This window comes from Megalobrama amblycephala, linkage group LG14 (assembly GCF_018812025.1).
Source record: "Megalobrama amblycephala isolate DHTTF-2021 linkage group LG14, ASM1881202v1, whole genome shotgun sequence".
In the NCBI taxonomy this organism is placed as follows: domain Eukaryota; kingdom Metazoa; phylum Chordata; class Actinopteri; order Cypriniformes; family Xenocyprididae; genus Megalobrama; species Megalobrama amblycephala.
This window is the reverse complement of record NC_063057.1, coordinates 4,472,611-4,486,303: the sequence shown is the minus strand read 5'-3', so window position 1 is coordinate 4,486,303 and position 13,693 is coordinate 4,472,611. Positions and strand designations below refer to the sequence as shown.

Below are 13,693 nucleotides of genomic sequence, written 5' to 3'. Positions count from 1 at the left end.
GACGACCAAATCACCCAAGCGACTCACTCTGAACCTGCTCCACTGGGAGGTCCTGAGGGACGAATATATGTTCCTTCCTCCATTCGTCCGTCCCTCATGGACTCAGCACACACCTCTCTGGGCTCTGGAAACCCAGGCAGCCAGTGAACCCTCTCGCTTCTTTGTAATCATTACTGGTGACCCACCATGATGTCTCCTGATATGTGAAAGGTTGCTCTGTGTGCGCCATAACCAACACACCATGAAGGCTCCAGGAGGGAAAGCTGGTCCCACTACCTATACCCCAACAACCCTGGTCCCATATGGGAATCTTTATGGACTTTAGGACTTTATGATGATCTACCCTTTTCTGACTCCAACAACTGTGTATTTGTAATAGTAGACCGGTTCTCCAAAGCTTGTAAACTGATACCCCCGAAGGGCCTGTCCACAGCACTGGAGGCCGCTGAACTTCTGCTCCATCATGTATTCCATCTTTTTGCACTCCCAGAGGACATTGTGTCAGATAGAGGTCCCCATTTCATTTCACGAGTCTGGCAAGCCTTCTTCAGATTATTGTCTCCTTAAGCCTTTCATCTGGATACCATCCACAAACTAATGGCCGGAGTGAGCGCAAGATCCAGGAGATCGGGAAATACCTGCGGTCCTACTGCCACCAGCACCAGGACAGCTGGAGCCGTTTACTCCCCTGGGCTGAGTATGCCCAAAACTCCCTGAGACAGTCCACCACGGGTTCAACACCTTTTCAGTGCATGCTCGGCTATCAGCCACCTCTGTTCCCCTAGTCTGGCGAACCATCGGAGGTTCCAGCTGTCAACCAATGGTTCGAAGGAAGCAAGAGGGTATGGGAGCCATTGCGTTTCATGCGACCTGAGTTCGAGTCCCGGCTCGCGGACCTTTCCCAATCCCGTCCCCTTCTCTCTCTCTCACCTGTACCACCGTCCCCTTCTCTCTCTCTCCCCCTTCTCTCCTGTCCATTCTATACTATCCTATCACAATAAAGGCAAAAATCGGCAAAAATAAATCTTTAAAAAATAAAATAATAAAAACATTGCCATATTCAATAACATGATAAAACTATTACCAGAGTTGTCATAATTGAAATACTGTTAATTGTACAGTTTTAGTGAAAAAGAACAAACCATCTTATAATTTACAGTGGCAAGCTGTAAATTCACATTCTAAGAATTCCCTGTGTTTTTATGTAAATTATTAAGTTTCTTCTTATTTATTTTTTTTTTGCTATCAATTTTGTACATTAGGGTCTTACTTTGTTAAATTAACGTTTAAAGGTGGTACAGAGGATGTTTTCGTCGACTGAGTTTTTGAAATGAGCGCATGCGGAAGAACAATCCCCCTCCTTCACAGCTCATTTCAAGTGAACGACTCCCAAAACTCGTGCACGAGTGTTTGTTTACCACCGGCATTCGCTGTGTTATTAAGCCGGGCACACATTTAATTTAACGACTAGCTAAAACATTCTGACTGTGCTCAACACACAGAGATTGTTTCCTGCTCCTGAAGCAGATTTATATACTTTCACATGGAATTTGAACACCGACTGTAATCGCAGACTGAACGCAACTGGCTCTGACTGGACGCGTTTGAGCGCGATCAGTCATAAGTATCAATTTACATTCATAATCGGCCTTACAATCGTTAAGTGTGTGCGCGACTTAAAGCCGTGGATTCATTATGTCGGACTCACCGCAGGTAACTCATAATCTGCAGTTGTTACTCCTGTCTCCTGACAAAAACATTGCATGCGGCGCCTGTGGAGTGTGGAAAGTTACTGGAGCGCGCAGCCGCGCGTCTCTCACAAGGAACGTCATGGCAGTGATTGACAAGCCTGAGGGCCAATCCGCGCACGTCTCTCACAATGGCAGTGATTGACAAGCCTGAGGGCCAATCATTTACGCGATGATCGCGTAAACGATTGCCTGATGTTTTTAAGGCCCTACCTCGTGCACAGATGATGTATATTAATAATATTCCTTTCAATGCACCCAATAAATAGTCTTTTATCAATTAGTAAAGACAGTGTCAAGTAATATTGCAAAAATGTATAAAACAAAACATCCTCTTTACCACCTTTAAAGCATTATTTTAGGATTGTGTATTTTCTTTCTTTAATAATAAAAAACATTGAAAATGAGGAACAATATAACACCATAAATGTTTTTCGGAATTTAAGATAGATTTTCAAAGGTAATGTGACATGTCAGACATATTAGAAGATATTTTTTATTGTTGTTGGGTGACACTGAATATTCAGACACAATAGACACATTTACATTTTTTGTTTAAATTGGCTGTGAACATGCATATTAGCCTTGGCCACTTTTTTAGTTGTGTTCAGATACTTGTTCAGCAGAGCTCTGTAGTGTTTCTCAGGATGGCTGTCCATATTGTCCTTCTTCCAGGTGTAGTAGGCATTAGTTGAAGGTGTGCTGAGATTATTAGCCAGCCACACCCAGAGTCTAGAGCAGGGCAGGAGACCCACAGCAAAGTACAGAGGATCTTCTTTTTCCAGCAGGTTTCTGTAGAACGACAGATACTTACTCATAGCTGGAGTTTGCTGGATGAGAGGCTCACCCTGTAGAAATGAGAATATAAAGCATCTTCAGTGGATTCAGAAGCAAAGTTCAAAGTTTGAAAGTTGGTTTTGTTCTTACCTTGAAAAAATATTGATTAAGCAGTATGTCTGCAAATTTTTTGTAGCTTGAGTGTCTGCCTTTCATGAAGTCCTTGAGGTCATTGGGTTGAGTTACTTTTTCTTTCGTTCTCTTCAACATTTCCAAGATGAATAAAGAGTCGTTATAGTAAGATCCCCATTTATTATAGAAATGAAAAGTGTTTTTAGATTGTCACATTTATGAGCGTAAAAACAACATTCAGTAATCATGCCAAAGATCTTACCCATATAAGAAACAAAAATAGAGAAAGGCCACCATCTTCATGTTTCTTGAGTCTTGATATCCGCTTGTCTTCAGCTTCCTCAATCTCCAATCCAAGAACTACAGTTTCTACGAACAGCCACTTTCACATATGCAGAATTACGCAAGCCTACTGTTTTTATATTTATAAGTGAAGCTTGCAAACTAAATTCTGAGGTCCCTTTTTATATTTATGGGCTTTTTGTGCCTTTATTTGGAGAGGACAGTAGAGAGCAGACAGGAAAGCATTGGGTAGAGAGAGGGGGGCAGGATCGGCAAAGGACTTTCTCAGTTTGTGTAAATCTACTTAGGCTTCAGAGTTTTTCTCTTTTTCCACATTAATTCAATTAATTCACAAATGACGGGTATAAATATGTGGCTTTGTTTCATTAATACAGTATGTACTTTTTTCTTATACCCCTAAATAAGGGAAGTAAAATGTGACAACATGCCTCATAGGTCGGGCACATTGTAACATGATCATATGACAGCATAAAATATTATCTGATCTATTAAAAAAGTATACACGACAAACTAAAATATTTTGTCACAAAAAATCACCAAAAATAAATATTTAAAAAATAAAACACTGCCATATTCAATAACATTCTAAAGCTATTCCGAGAGTTGTCATGATTGAAAAACTGTTAATTGTACAGCCATCTTATTATTTACAGTGGCAAACTGTAAATTCACAAATTCCCAGAATTCCCTGTGTGACACTTTAAAATTTTTTTAAAATAATTATTCTTCTTATTTATCTATTTATTTTGCTATCAATTATGTACATTATGGTCTTATGTTGTTTAAATAATGTTTATTGCATTATTTTAGGATTGTGTGTTTTCTTTCTTTATTTCTTTATTAAAAAAAGAAAAACATTGAAAATGAGTAACATAACACCATAAATGTTTTTATGAATTTAAGATAGATTCTCAAAAGTAATGTGACATACCAGACATATTAGAAGATATTGTTTTATTGTTGTTTGGTGACACTGAATATTCAGACACAATAGACAAGTTTACATTTTAGTTTAAACTGGCTGTGAACATGCTTACATTAGACTTGCTTAAAATATGTAATCATTATTTTTAAATAATTAAATACATTTTATTACATAATCTTAAAAGGCAAAAAAAATATCCAATCAGTATTTCTTTTCTAACAACCAGTCATCAACCACTCAAGATGTGGAGAAGAAATCATGCTCATTCTGCATCTGTGTACGGAATATAGCATTAGCCATGGCCTTTTTATCAGGTGTGTTCAGATACTTGTTCAGCAAATCTCTGTAGTCTTCCTCAGGATGGCTGTCCATATTGTCCTTCTTCCAGGTGTAGTAGGCATTGGTTGGAGGTGTGCTGAGATTATTAGCCAGCCACACCCAGAGTCTAGAGCAGGGCAGGAGACCCACAGCAAAGTACAGAGGATCTTCTCTTTCCAGTCTTCTGTAGAAAGACAGATACTTACTCATAGCTGGAGTTTGCTCGATGAGAGGCTCACCCTGTAGAAATGAGAATATAAAGCATCTTCAGTGGATTCAGAAGAAGCGTGAAAGTTTAAAGTCTTTGTGTTTCTGTTCTTACCTTGAAAAAATATTGCTTGAGCATCAAATCTGCAAAGTTTTTGTAGCCTGAGTATGTGTCTTTCATGAAGTCCCTGAGGTCACTGGGCTTAGTTACTTTTACACTCATTTTCTTCAACATCTTGGTCACTTGCAGTAGATAGTTGATGTCCTGGATGGTGAAGTTGACGTACCGCTCCGCCTGCAGGCTGCCGCTCTGCATTTGTATCAAGAAGTCAGTCCCGAGTGTCATATTGGCGATGTCTTTATTGTTCTCCCACAGATATTCGTACACATCCTCCTCAGAGCTGGCTGCCAAACTGTAACTAAAACCAGATATGCACAAGTCATCACTGAAGACTTTTCATGTACATGAATTTATACCCCATGAAACTGTTGAAGAACTTCTGGTATCATGAAAATGGTGCATTTAGGACTCACCTGAAAGTTAAGAAACAGAGGCACAGAAGGGTCGCAGTCTTCATCTTTCTTGGATCTTGTAGTGCACTTGTCTTCAGCTCTTATCAGAAATTCAGGTTGTTATTTCTACAGTGAACCGCATTTCTTTTATAGTGTCAGTTTATTAGCTAATAATAAGTTACGACAATTGATGCTGGCAATGACATCACAATTTTTTTTCCTGACTATACATCAATTCCCTTGTGAAATACATTTTTTTTTAGATAAAAATGCTCATTTTGATTCTTGCGAACTTCCTTATCAACCCTGTTGACATCCTGCCAGTCTTAGTACAAAGTACTTTTTCATTTATCTAATACAATTTTCAACTTCAACAATTTAAATTTCACAGATTGTTTTTTATAAATTAACATAATCTTAGTTATTTACATCATACATATTAAATAATATATATTTACATAATAATATATATTCTAATTTGTTTTGCATTGTCTTAAGATTTTATGTGGTATTACGCAACAACGGTTCAGAAGTTCAAGCTTTGAAATTCTGGTCATATGTGACCCAGGACCACAAAACCAGTCATAATGGACCACAAAACCAGTCATAACGGTCAGTTTTTGAAATTGAGATTCATACATCATCTGAAAGCTTATATATATATAATAATTAAGCTTTCAGTTGATGTATGGTTTGTTAGGATAGGACAATATTTGGCGAGATACAAAATCTGGAAAAATCTAAATATTGAGAAAATCGCCTTTAAAGTTGTCTAAATGAAGTCCTTAACAATGCATATCCACTCACAAAAAGATATATTTTTAAATATTTACAGTAGGAAATTTACAAAATATCTTTGTGGAACATGATCTTTACTTAATATCCTTTTTTTGGCATTTTTAGCATAAGAGAAAAATCGATCATTTTGACCCATACAATGTATAGCTATTGCTACAAATATACCTGTGCGACTTATGACTGGTTTTGTGGTCCAGGGTCACATATTTCAAGGTATTTTGTGTTTTCAATAATATTTTCATGATGAATGGTAAATGTTTTTCAGTATTCATTAAACAAAACAGTTTCAAATACTAAATAAATTTAATGTGTAATTTAATACTACATTTTTATTTTTAACTTTGTCTGTGATATTTGTAATTCATATTTTTCCTCACATAAAGCTTATAATATGTCTTATAACGTGATTTGTGGTTTCTGCCATAAACTGAAAGTGTGAGTGCCCTCACATTCACCGGTGCCTTGAGGTATATGTGGTAATCATCTTTTGTAAGACATGACAGAAAAAGTTTTTCTTTCTTCATTTCTTTCTGTCTTTCTTCTTCTTTTTTGGCTATGAATTCCAGTAATGAGTATTAAACAGTCTCTTTTCCATAAGAACATGCACAATTGCAATCGGGCAAATCAGTCACATGGACACAGTGACGAGTACATCAAGAACAAAACTTTCTTGCATATAAGTTCTCTGTCTGTGGTGTTAGTGTGTGATTGTGAGCATATTTTGTGCGGTTCGTGTTGGTCTTTGTAACAAGTTGAAAGTAAATAATAAAAATAACAGTATATCAATTGCAAAGTGAGCTTTTCATTGGATGCACCTGTTTAAATTTCAATTACTGCATTCTCAAATAACAAAAGAAATGACTAAAGAATTTCCAGAATGGCAACTTCTTCTTTTTTTTAACATTCATTATTACATCATCACTTGGTTATGTTTTTGGCATTTCCTATATGAAGACAGAAAAAAATCATGGATATGCTTTGAAATGGTTAAATGATCCAAAAAATAGTCACACTATGACCGCCATAGAAATGAATGGGGAGAAAAAAATACAGAACATTTGGGGGGGTACAACCTACAAATCAGCCAAAATGCAGAAAAAAGGCGCACACACACACACACACACACACACACACACACACACACACACACACACACACACACACACACACATATATATATATTTCAGAACAGCAGCCAGGTCACTATATGATGCTGGTGGAGGAAAACTTTTTTCTGACTTGCTCCTCCAAAATACCCTAAAGTGGCTCAAAAATATTTAGATCTGGTGACTGTGCACTGCAGGCCATGGGAGATGTTCAACTTCACTTTATGTTCATTCTGTCACAAGTCTGTGTGTATTGGTGCATTATCATGCTGATACACGGCAACACCTTTAGTGTACAATGGGTTGAGAATGGTTTGGTAGTCATTGGCCCGTCAAGCTGAGTAGGGAATGCCATCGATTGCAGCCCAAACCATCACTGATCCACCTCCGTGCATCACTCTGGGCAGCAACGGTTGGGTGTTGAGCCTTTTTGGAGCTTCTCTACAACGTAACTCCCACGAATATGGGAAAGACAGTGACGGAGTGACTAAAAGTTTGGCTGTAGCAGTCCGACCATGAATATTGACTCTGTGGAGCTCCCAATGGACAGTTTTGGTGAAAAGAGGAGAGTCGAGGTGCACGTTTAATTCTGCAGTGAGTTGGGCAGCTGTGGTTTTATGTTTTTTGGATACAATCTTGGTTACCTAGACATCCCTTTCCAAGCCAGAAAGATGCGCACCAACAATTTGTCCTCTTTTGAACTCTGATATGTCTCCATTATGTTGTGTGGATTGCAGTATTTTATGTACAGCTGTGCTATTGCTCTAATTCAACCTTCACACTCTGCTCTCACTGAATGTAAAATCAGTGAAGATTGGCCGGCCATATATATAGTGTTGGAACAGCGATCTTCTCTGAAGAAGAACTGAGCACATTTGTGTTTGTGGACATGCATGCATCCAGGGAAAATCCTGATGTCGTCAGTCAAGGTCTGAACAAGAACCAATCTTTGGAGAAGTTCATTTATACCCAAAGGTGGACAAAAACATTGTCGTTATGTCCAATTTATGAGTGTAAAAAAGACATTGAGTAATCATGCCAAAGATCTTACCCATATAAGAAACAAACATAGAGAAAAGCCACCGTCTTCATGTTTTTTGCGTCTTGATATCCGCTTGTCTTCAACATCCTTAATCTCCAATCCAGGAACTACAGTTTCTAGGAACAGCCACTTTCACATACAGTATGTAGAACTACGCAATCCTACTGCTGCAGGCTAAATTCTGAGGTCACTTTTAAGGAACTTGTACGGAGTAGATAAGTCTGCTGCTTTGTCCAAAGAGGTGGAAACAGAAATACAGAATGTGATTCACAAGTGATTCCATTGAAAAACATTTTAGTGTCTTGTAATAAGGAGAGCGGGACACAACCTAACACTTTTTGACTTTCTCAGTTTGTGTAAATCTACTTAGGGTTCAGAGTTTTTCTTTTTTTTTTTTTTCTTACACATTTTTAATTTCACACGTCTGGTACAAATATGTGGCTTTGTTTCATTAACACAGTGTATACTTTTTTCTTTATTTACCCCAAAAGAAGGAAAGTGAAATGTGACAACATGCCCCATAGGTGGGGCACATTGTAAAAAATCTCAAAGAAAGGCAAAGAAGAGCCAGTACAAATGCTGCACATTTCTTGAAATAATATTTTATGAATGGTCAAGTTCTTCCTCTTTTTTTCATGGTTTCTCAATAAGATTGTATCCGTAACTGTATAGAATAGCATAGCGGGCAAACGTTGAAATGCAGCGTTACAACGAACCCTATCTGTGCAACTGGAATTTAAACCTGGTTAGTGTCTTCTGCTAGTTAGTGAAGCATTAAACAACTATCTTAACTGCTAAATAACTGATTGGAAATATCAGATTTGTCTAATTTTAAATAAACACAAAAAATACAGATGAAAAATTTACTTCAGTAAGAAATGATTTCTTCTAAAGATTTCTGAATTTTGGCACAATTGTTTTTCTATATATTGTCGATATGGCAACTAGTACGTTTCATTATGCTGTGTGGAAGTATTACAACTAACCCCACGTTAGTTTGCGTCCCGCTCCCCACTAGCTTTGGTTAAATTATGTATTAAAACATTGTGTATTATGAGTTAATGTTATTTTCCTCACATAAGCAATGTGTTATTTATTTTAACATTTCACTTAGATACTCTTTTTCATACTTGAGCGAAGCAAGAAGAGGCATGTAAAACTGATGCCCCTTACATTGGTTGGACTTTTTCCTTGGCAAAAAACTAATAGATCTAATGGAACATTTAATGTACTTTTACAGTAAAATATCTAGTTCAGTCATGAAACTCTGGAGGGCGCAAACTGATTGGTCATTTGCATGTAATAATTATCAGGCAATCACATGATTACTGCATGGCACAAGCTGATTGGCACATGGCTTCTGGTAATCCTGCAGCCAATGAGATTGCTTGCTCAAAATTGTAATAATCTGGTTCAGTGTTTGCTGTAAGCTGGTCTGAAACCCTCCACCTCCCCCAGCTCCACCTGCCTAGAGCTGCTACGGGATTCATGTATGTCTATTTATGCAGCAGTAGCATGTCTGTGAATCTATCTATCACAGCAATAGTAAGTCCATACTTGCTCTGCAGCAGCAGCATAGCAGATCTAGTCCACCAAGATCAAATACATTAACATTGCCATGTTCAGTCGGTGCTGATAGCCTCGTGGGCAGCGCACGGACATATAGCGCCGTTGAGCTTCGGGCGACCCGAGTTCGAGTCCTGGCTCTTGGATGTCACAGTTCCCTTCTGTCCTGGACTCCATCTCCCATCTGTCCTGCACTCACTTCCTCGTCAACTCCCCATTACCACGGATTACCTGCACCTGCTCCTGATCATCTGCACACCCTTTATATTGGACTCACTTCCCTGCACTCCTTGTCTGTTGTTAATTGTTTGCTATATGTGTTTGGTTGATGTTATGATCCTTTGTTTAATAAATGCCCCGGTTTTGTAGAAGTCTGAGATTGCTTCATCTTTGCTACAACCAAACCGTGGACCTTTCCTGATCCCGTCCCCTTCTTTCTTTCCCACCTTGCTTCCTGTCCACTCTATACTATCCTATCAAAATAAAGTAAAAAATTGTTAAACATAAAACTTAAAAAATATCAATAAAATGTTAAAACTATTCAGAGATTGAAATACTGTTAATTGTACAGTTTTTTGGAAGTGAAACAATGACAAACTGTAAATTCACATTTCCAGAATTCCCTTCACTTTTTTTTATTTAAGTAATTATGTTTCTTCTTATTTTTTGCTATCCTTTATTAGGGTCTTATGTTGTTAAAATATTGTTTAATGCAGGATTTAGCATTTTCTTATTTTCTTTAATAATAAACAATGAAAATGAGTAACACAACACCATAAATGTTTTTAAGAATTTAAGACAGATTCTCAAAAGTAATGTGACATATCAGACATATTAGAAGATATTTTTTATTGTTGTTGGGTGATACTAAACATTCAGACACAATAGTTTACATTTTTGTTTAAATTGGTTGTGAACATGCAGATTTCCATGCTTACATTAGACTTGCTTAAAATATATAATCATTATTTTTAAATAATTAAATACATTTTATTACATGATCTTAAAAGGCAAAAAAAATATCCAATCAGTATTTATTTTCTAACAACCAGTCATCAACCACTCAAGATGTGGAGAAGAAATCATGCTCATTCTGCATCTGTGTACGGAATATAAAATTAGCCTTGGCTACTTTTTTTTGTGTGTTCAGATACTTGTTCAGCAGAGCTTTGTAGTGTTTCTCAGGATGGCTGTCCATATTGTCCTTCTTCCAGGTGTAGTAGGCATTGGTTGGAGGTGTGCTGAGATTATTAGCCAGCCACACCCAGAGTCTAGAGCAGGGCAGGAGACCCACAGCAAAGTACAGAGGATCTTCTCTTTCCAGTCTTCTGTAGAAAGACAGATACTTACTCATAGCTGGAGTTTGCTCGATGAGAGGCTCACCCTGTAGAAATGAGAATATAAAGCATCTTCAGTGGATTCAGAAGTAGCATGAAAGTTTAAAGTCTTTGTGTTTCTGTTCTTACCTTGAAAAAATATTGCTTGAGCAACAAGTCTGCAAAGTTTTTGTAGCTTAAGTATCTGCCTTTCATGAAGTCCCTGAGGTCACTGGGCTTAGTTACTTTTACACTCATTTTCTTCAACATCTTGGTCACTTGCAGTAGATAGTTGATGTCCTGGATGGTGAAGTTGACGTACCGCTCCGCCTGCAGGCTGCCGCTCTGCATTTGTATCAAGAAGTCAGTCTTGAGTGTCATATTGGCGATGTCTTTATTGTTCTCCCACAGATATTCGTACACACCCTCCTCAGAGCTGGCTGCCAAACTGTAACTAAAACCAGATATGCACAAGTCATCACTGAAGACTTTTCATGTACATGAATTTATACCCCATGAAACTGTTGAAGAACTTCTGGTATCATGAAAATGGTGCATTTAGGACTCACCTGAAAGTTAAGAAACAGAGGCACAGAAGGGTCGCAGTCTTCATCTTTCTTGGATCTTGTAGTGCACTTGTCTTCAGCTCTTATCAGAAATTCAGGCTGTTATTTCTACAGTGAACCGCATTTCTTTTATAGTGTCAGTTTGTTAGCTAATACTAAGTTACGACAATTGATGCTGGCAATGACATCACAATTCTTTTTCCTGACTATACATCAATTCCCTTGTGAAATACATTTTTTTTTTTTAGATAAAAATGCTCATTTCGATTCTTGCGAACTTCCTTATCAACCCTGTTGACATCCTGCCAGTCTTAGTACAAAGTACTTTTTCATTTATCTAATACAATTTTCAACTTCAACATTTTAAATTTCACAGATTGTTTTTTATAAATTAACATAATCTTAGTTATTTACATCATACATATTAAATAATATATATTTACATAATAATATATATTCTAATTTGTTTTGCATTTTCTTAAGATATTATGTGGTATTACGCAACAACGGTTCAGAAGTTCAAGCTTTGAAATTCTGGTCATATGTGACCCAGGACCACAAAACCAGTCATAAAGGTCAGTTTTTTTAAATTGAGATTCATACATCATCTGAAAGCTTATATATATGTAATAATTAAGCTTTCAGTTGATGTATGGTTTGTTAGGATAGGACAATATTTGGCGAGATACAAAATCTGGAAAAATCTAAATATTGAGAAAATCGCCTTTAAAGTTGTCTAAATGAAGTCCTTAACAATGCATATCCACTCACAAAAATATATATTTTTAAATATTTACAGTAGGAAATTTACAAAATATCTTCATGGAACATGATCTTTACTTAATATCCTTTTTTTGGCATTTTTGGCATAAGAGAAAAATCGATAATTTTGACCCATACAATGTATAGCTATTGCTACAAATATACCCGTGCGACTTATGACTGGTTTTGTGGTCCAGGGTCACATATTTCATGGTATTTTGTGTTTTCAATAATATTTTCATGATGAATGGTAAATGTTTTTCAGTATTCATTAAACAAAACAGTTTCAAATACTAAATAAATTTAATGTGTAATTTAATACTACATTTTTATTTTTAACTTTGTCTGTGATATTTGTAATTCATATTTTTCCTCACATAAAGCTTATAATATGTCTTATAACGTGATTTGTGGTTTCTGCCATAAACTGAAAGTGTGAGTGCCCTCACATTCACCGGTGCCTTGAGGTATATGTGGTAATCATCTTTTGTAAGACATGACAGAAAAAGTTTTTCTTTCTTCATTTCTTTCTGTCTTTCTTCTTCTTTTTTGGCTATGAATTCCTGTAATGAGTATTAAACAGTCTCATTTCCATAAGAACATGCACAATTGCAATCGGGCAAATCAGTCACATGGACACAGTGACGAGTACATCAAGAACAAAGCTTTCTTGCATATAAGTTCTCTGTCTGTGGTGTCAGTGTGTGATTGTGAGCATATTTTGTGTGGTTTGTGTTGGTCTTTGTGACAAGTTGAAAGTAAATAATAAAAATAACAGTATATCAATTGCAAAGTGAGCTTTTCATTGGATGCACCTGTTTAAATTTCAATTATTGCATTCTCAAATAACAAAAGAAATGACTAAAGAATTTCCAGAATGGCAACTTCTTTTTTTTTTAACATTCATTATTACATCATCACTTGGTTATGTTTTTGGCATTTCCTATATTAAGACAGAAAAAAATCATGGATATGTTTCAAAATGGTTAAATGGTACAAAAAAATAGTCACACTATGACCGCCATAGAAATGAATGGGGAGAAAAAAATACAGAACATTTGGGGGGTACAACCTACAAATCAGCCAAAATGCCAAAAAAAGGCGCACACACACACATATATAGTAATTTTATTAAATTAGTATGGTGTAGGGGCCCCTGACCCGCCATGGCGTCCCGCGACTCCAGACCCGCCATGGCCGCCTAGACTCATGGACCCGTCCTGGAGACCTCCGGTCATGTCCGTCCCTCTCCCTGCACCGGCGTGAGGTCTCCAGGACGCCCACCCCCCTCCCCGGTGTTACATCTACAGTGCGAGGACGCACCTACTGGGAAGGGGAGGTACTATCACAGTTCCCTCGTCTCCAGGACTCCATTTCCCATGATCCTCGTGTTTCCACACCTGCACTCACTTCCCTCGTCTTCTCCTCATCATCACGGATCACATGCACCTGGACTCCTTCATCAGCACTCCCTTTATAATGCACTCACTCCCTTCACTCCTTGTCTGTCCTTAATGTGTTATATGATGTGTTTGGATGTATGTACTCTCCTTTGTTCAGTAAAGACCCGTTATTGTGGATATCCGTGTATTGCCTCATCTCTACTACACCAGA

At 37.3% G+C, this 13,693-nt stretch overlaps 2 protein-coding genes across 2 annotated transcripts; both read right to left on the bottom strand.

The window, feature by feature from the left end:
• Positions 1–3,899: 3,899 nt before the first annotated feature.
• LOC125246450 lies at positions 3,900–5,101 on the bottom strand. Its single transcript, XM_048157392.1, has 3 exons — positions 4,945–5,101; positions 4,526–4,829; positions 3,900–4,443 (listed from the first exon to the last, which is right to left on the bottom strand). Exons 1-3 carry the CDS (start codon positions 4,986–4,988, stop codon positions 4,123–4,125), a joined length of 669 nt encoding a protein of 222 aa, XP_048013349.1. The 5' UTR covers positions 4,989–5,101; the 3' UTR covers positions 3,900–4,122.
• Positions 5,102–10,269: 5,168 nt separating this feature from the next.
• On the bottom strand, positions 10,270–11,481 carry si:ch1073-67j19.1 (uncharacterized protein LOC100332348 homolog). The gene is made up of 3 exons (XM_048157358.1): positions 11,321–11,481; positions 10,902–11,205; positions 10,270–10,819 (listed from the first exon to the last, which is right to left on the bottom strand). The coding sequence occupies exons 1-3, from the start codon at positions 11,362–11,364 to the stop codon at positions 10,499–10,501; spliced, it is 669 nt and encodes a 222-aa protein (XP_048013315.1). The 5' UTR covers positions 11,365–11,481; the 3' UTR covers positions 10,270–10,498.
• Between the last annotated feature and the right edge of the window lie 2,212 nt (positions 11,482–13,693).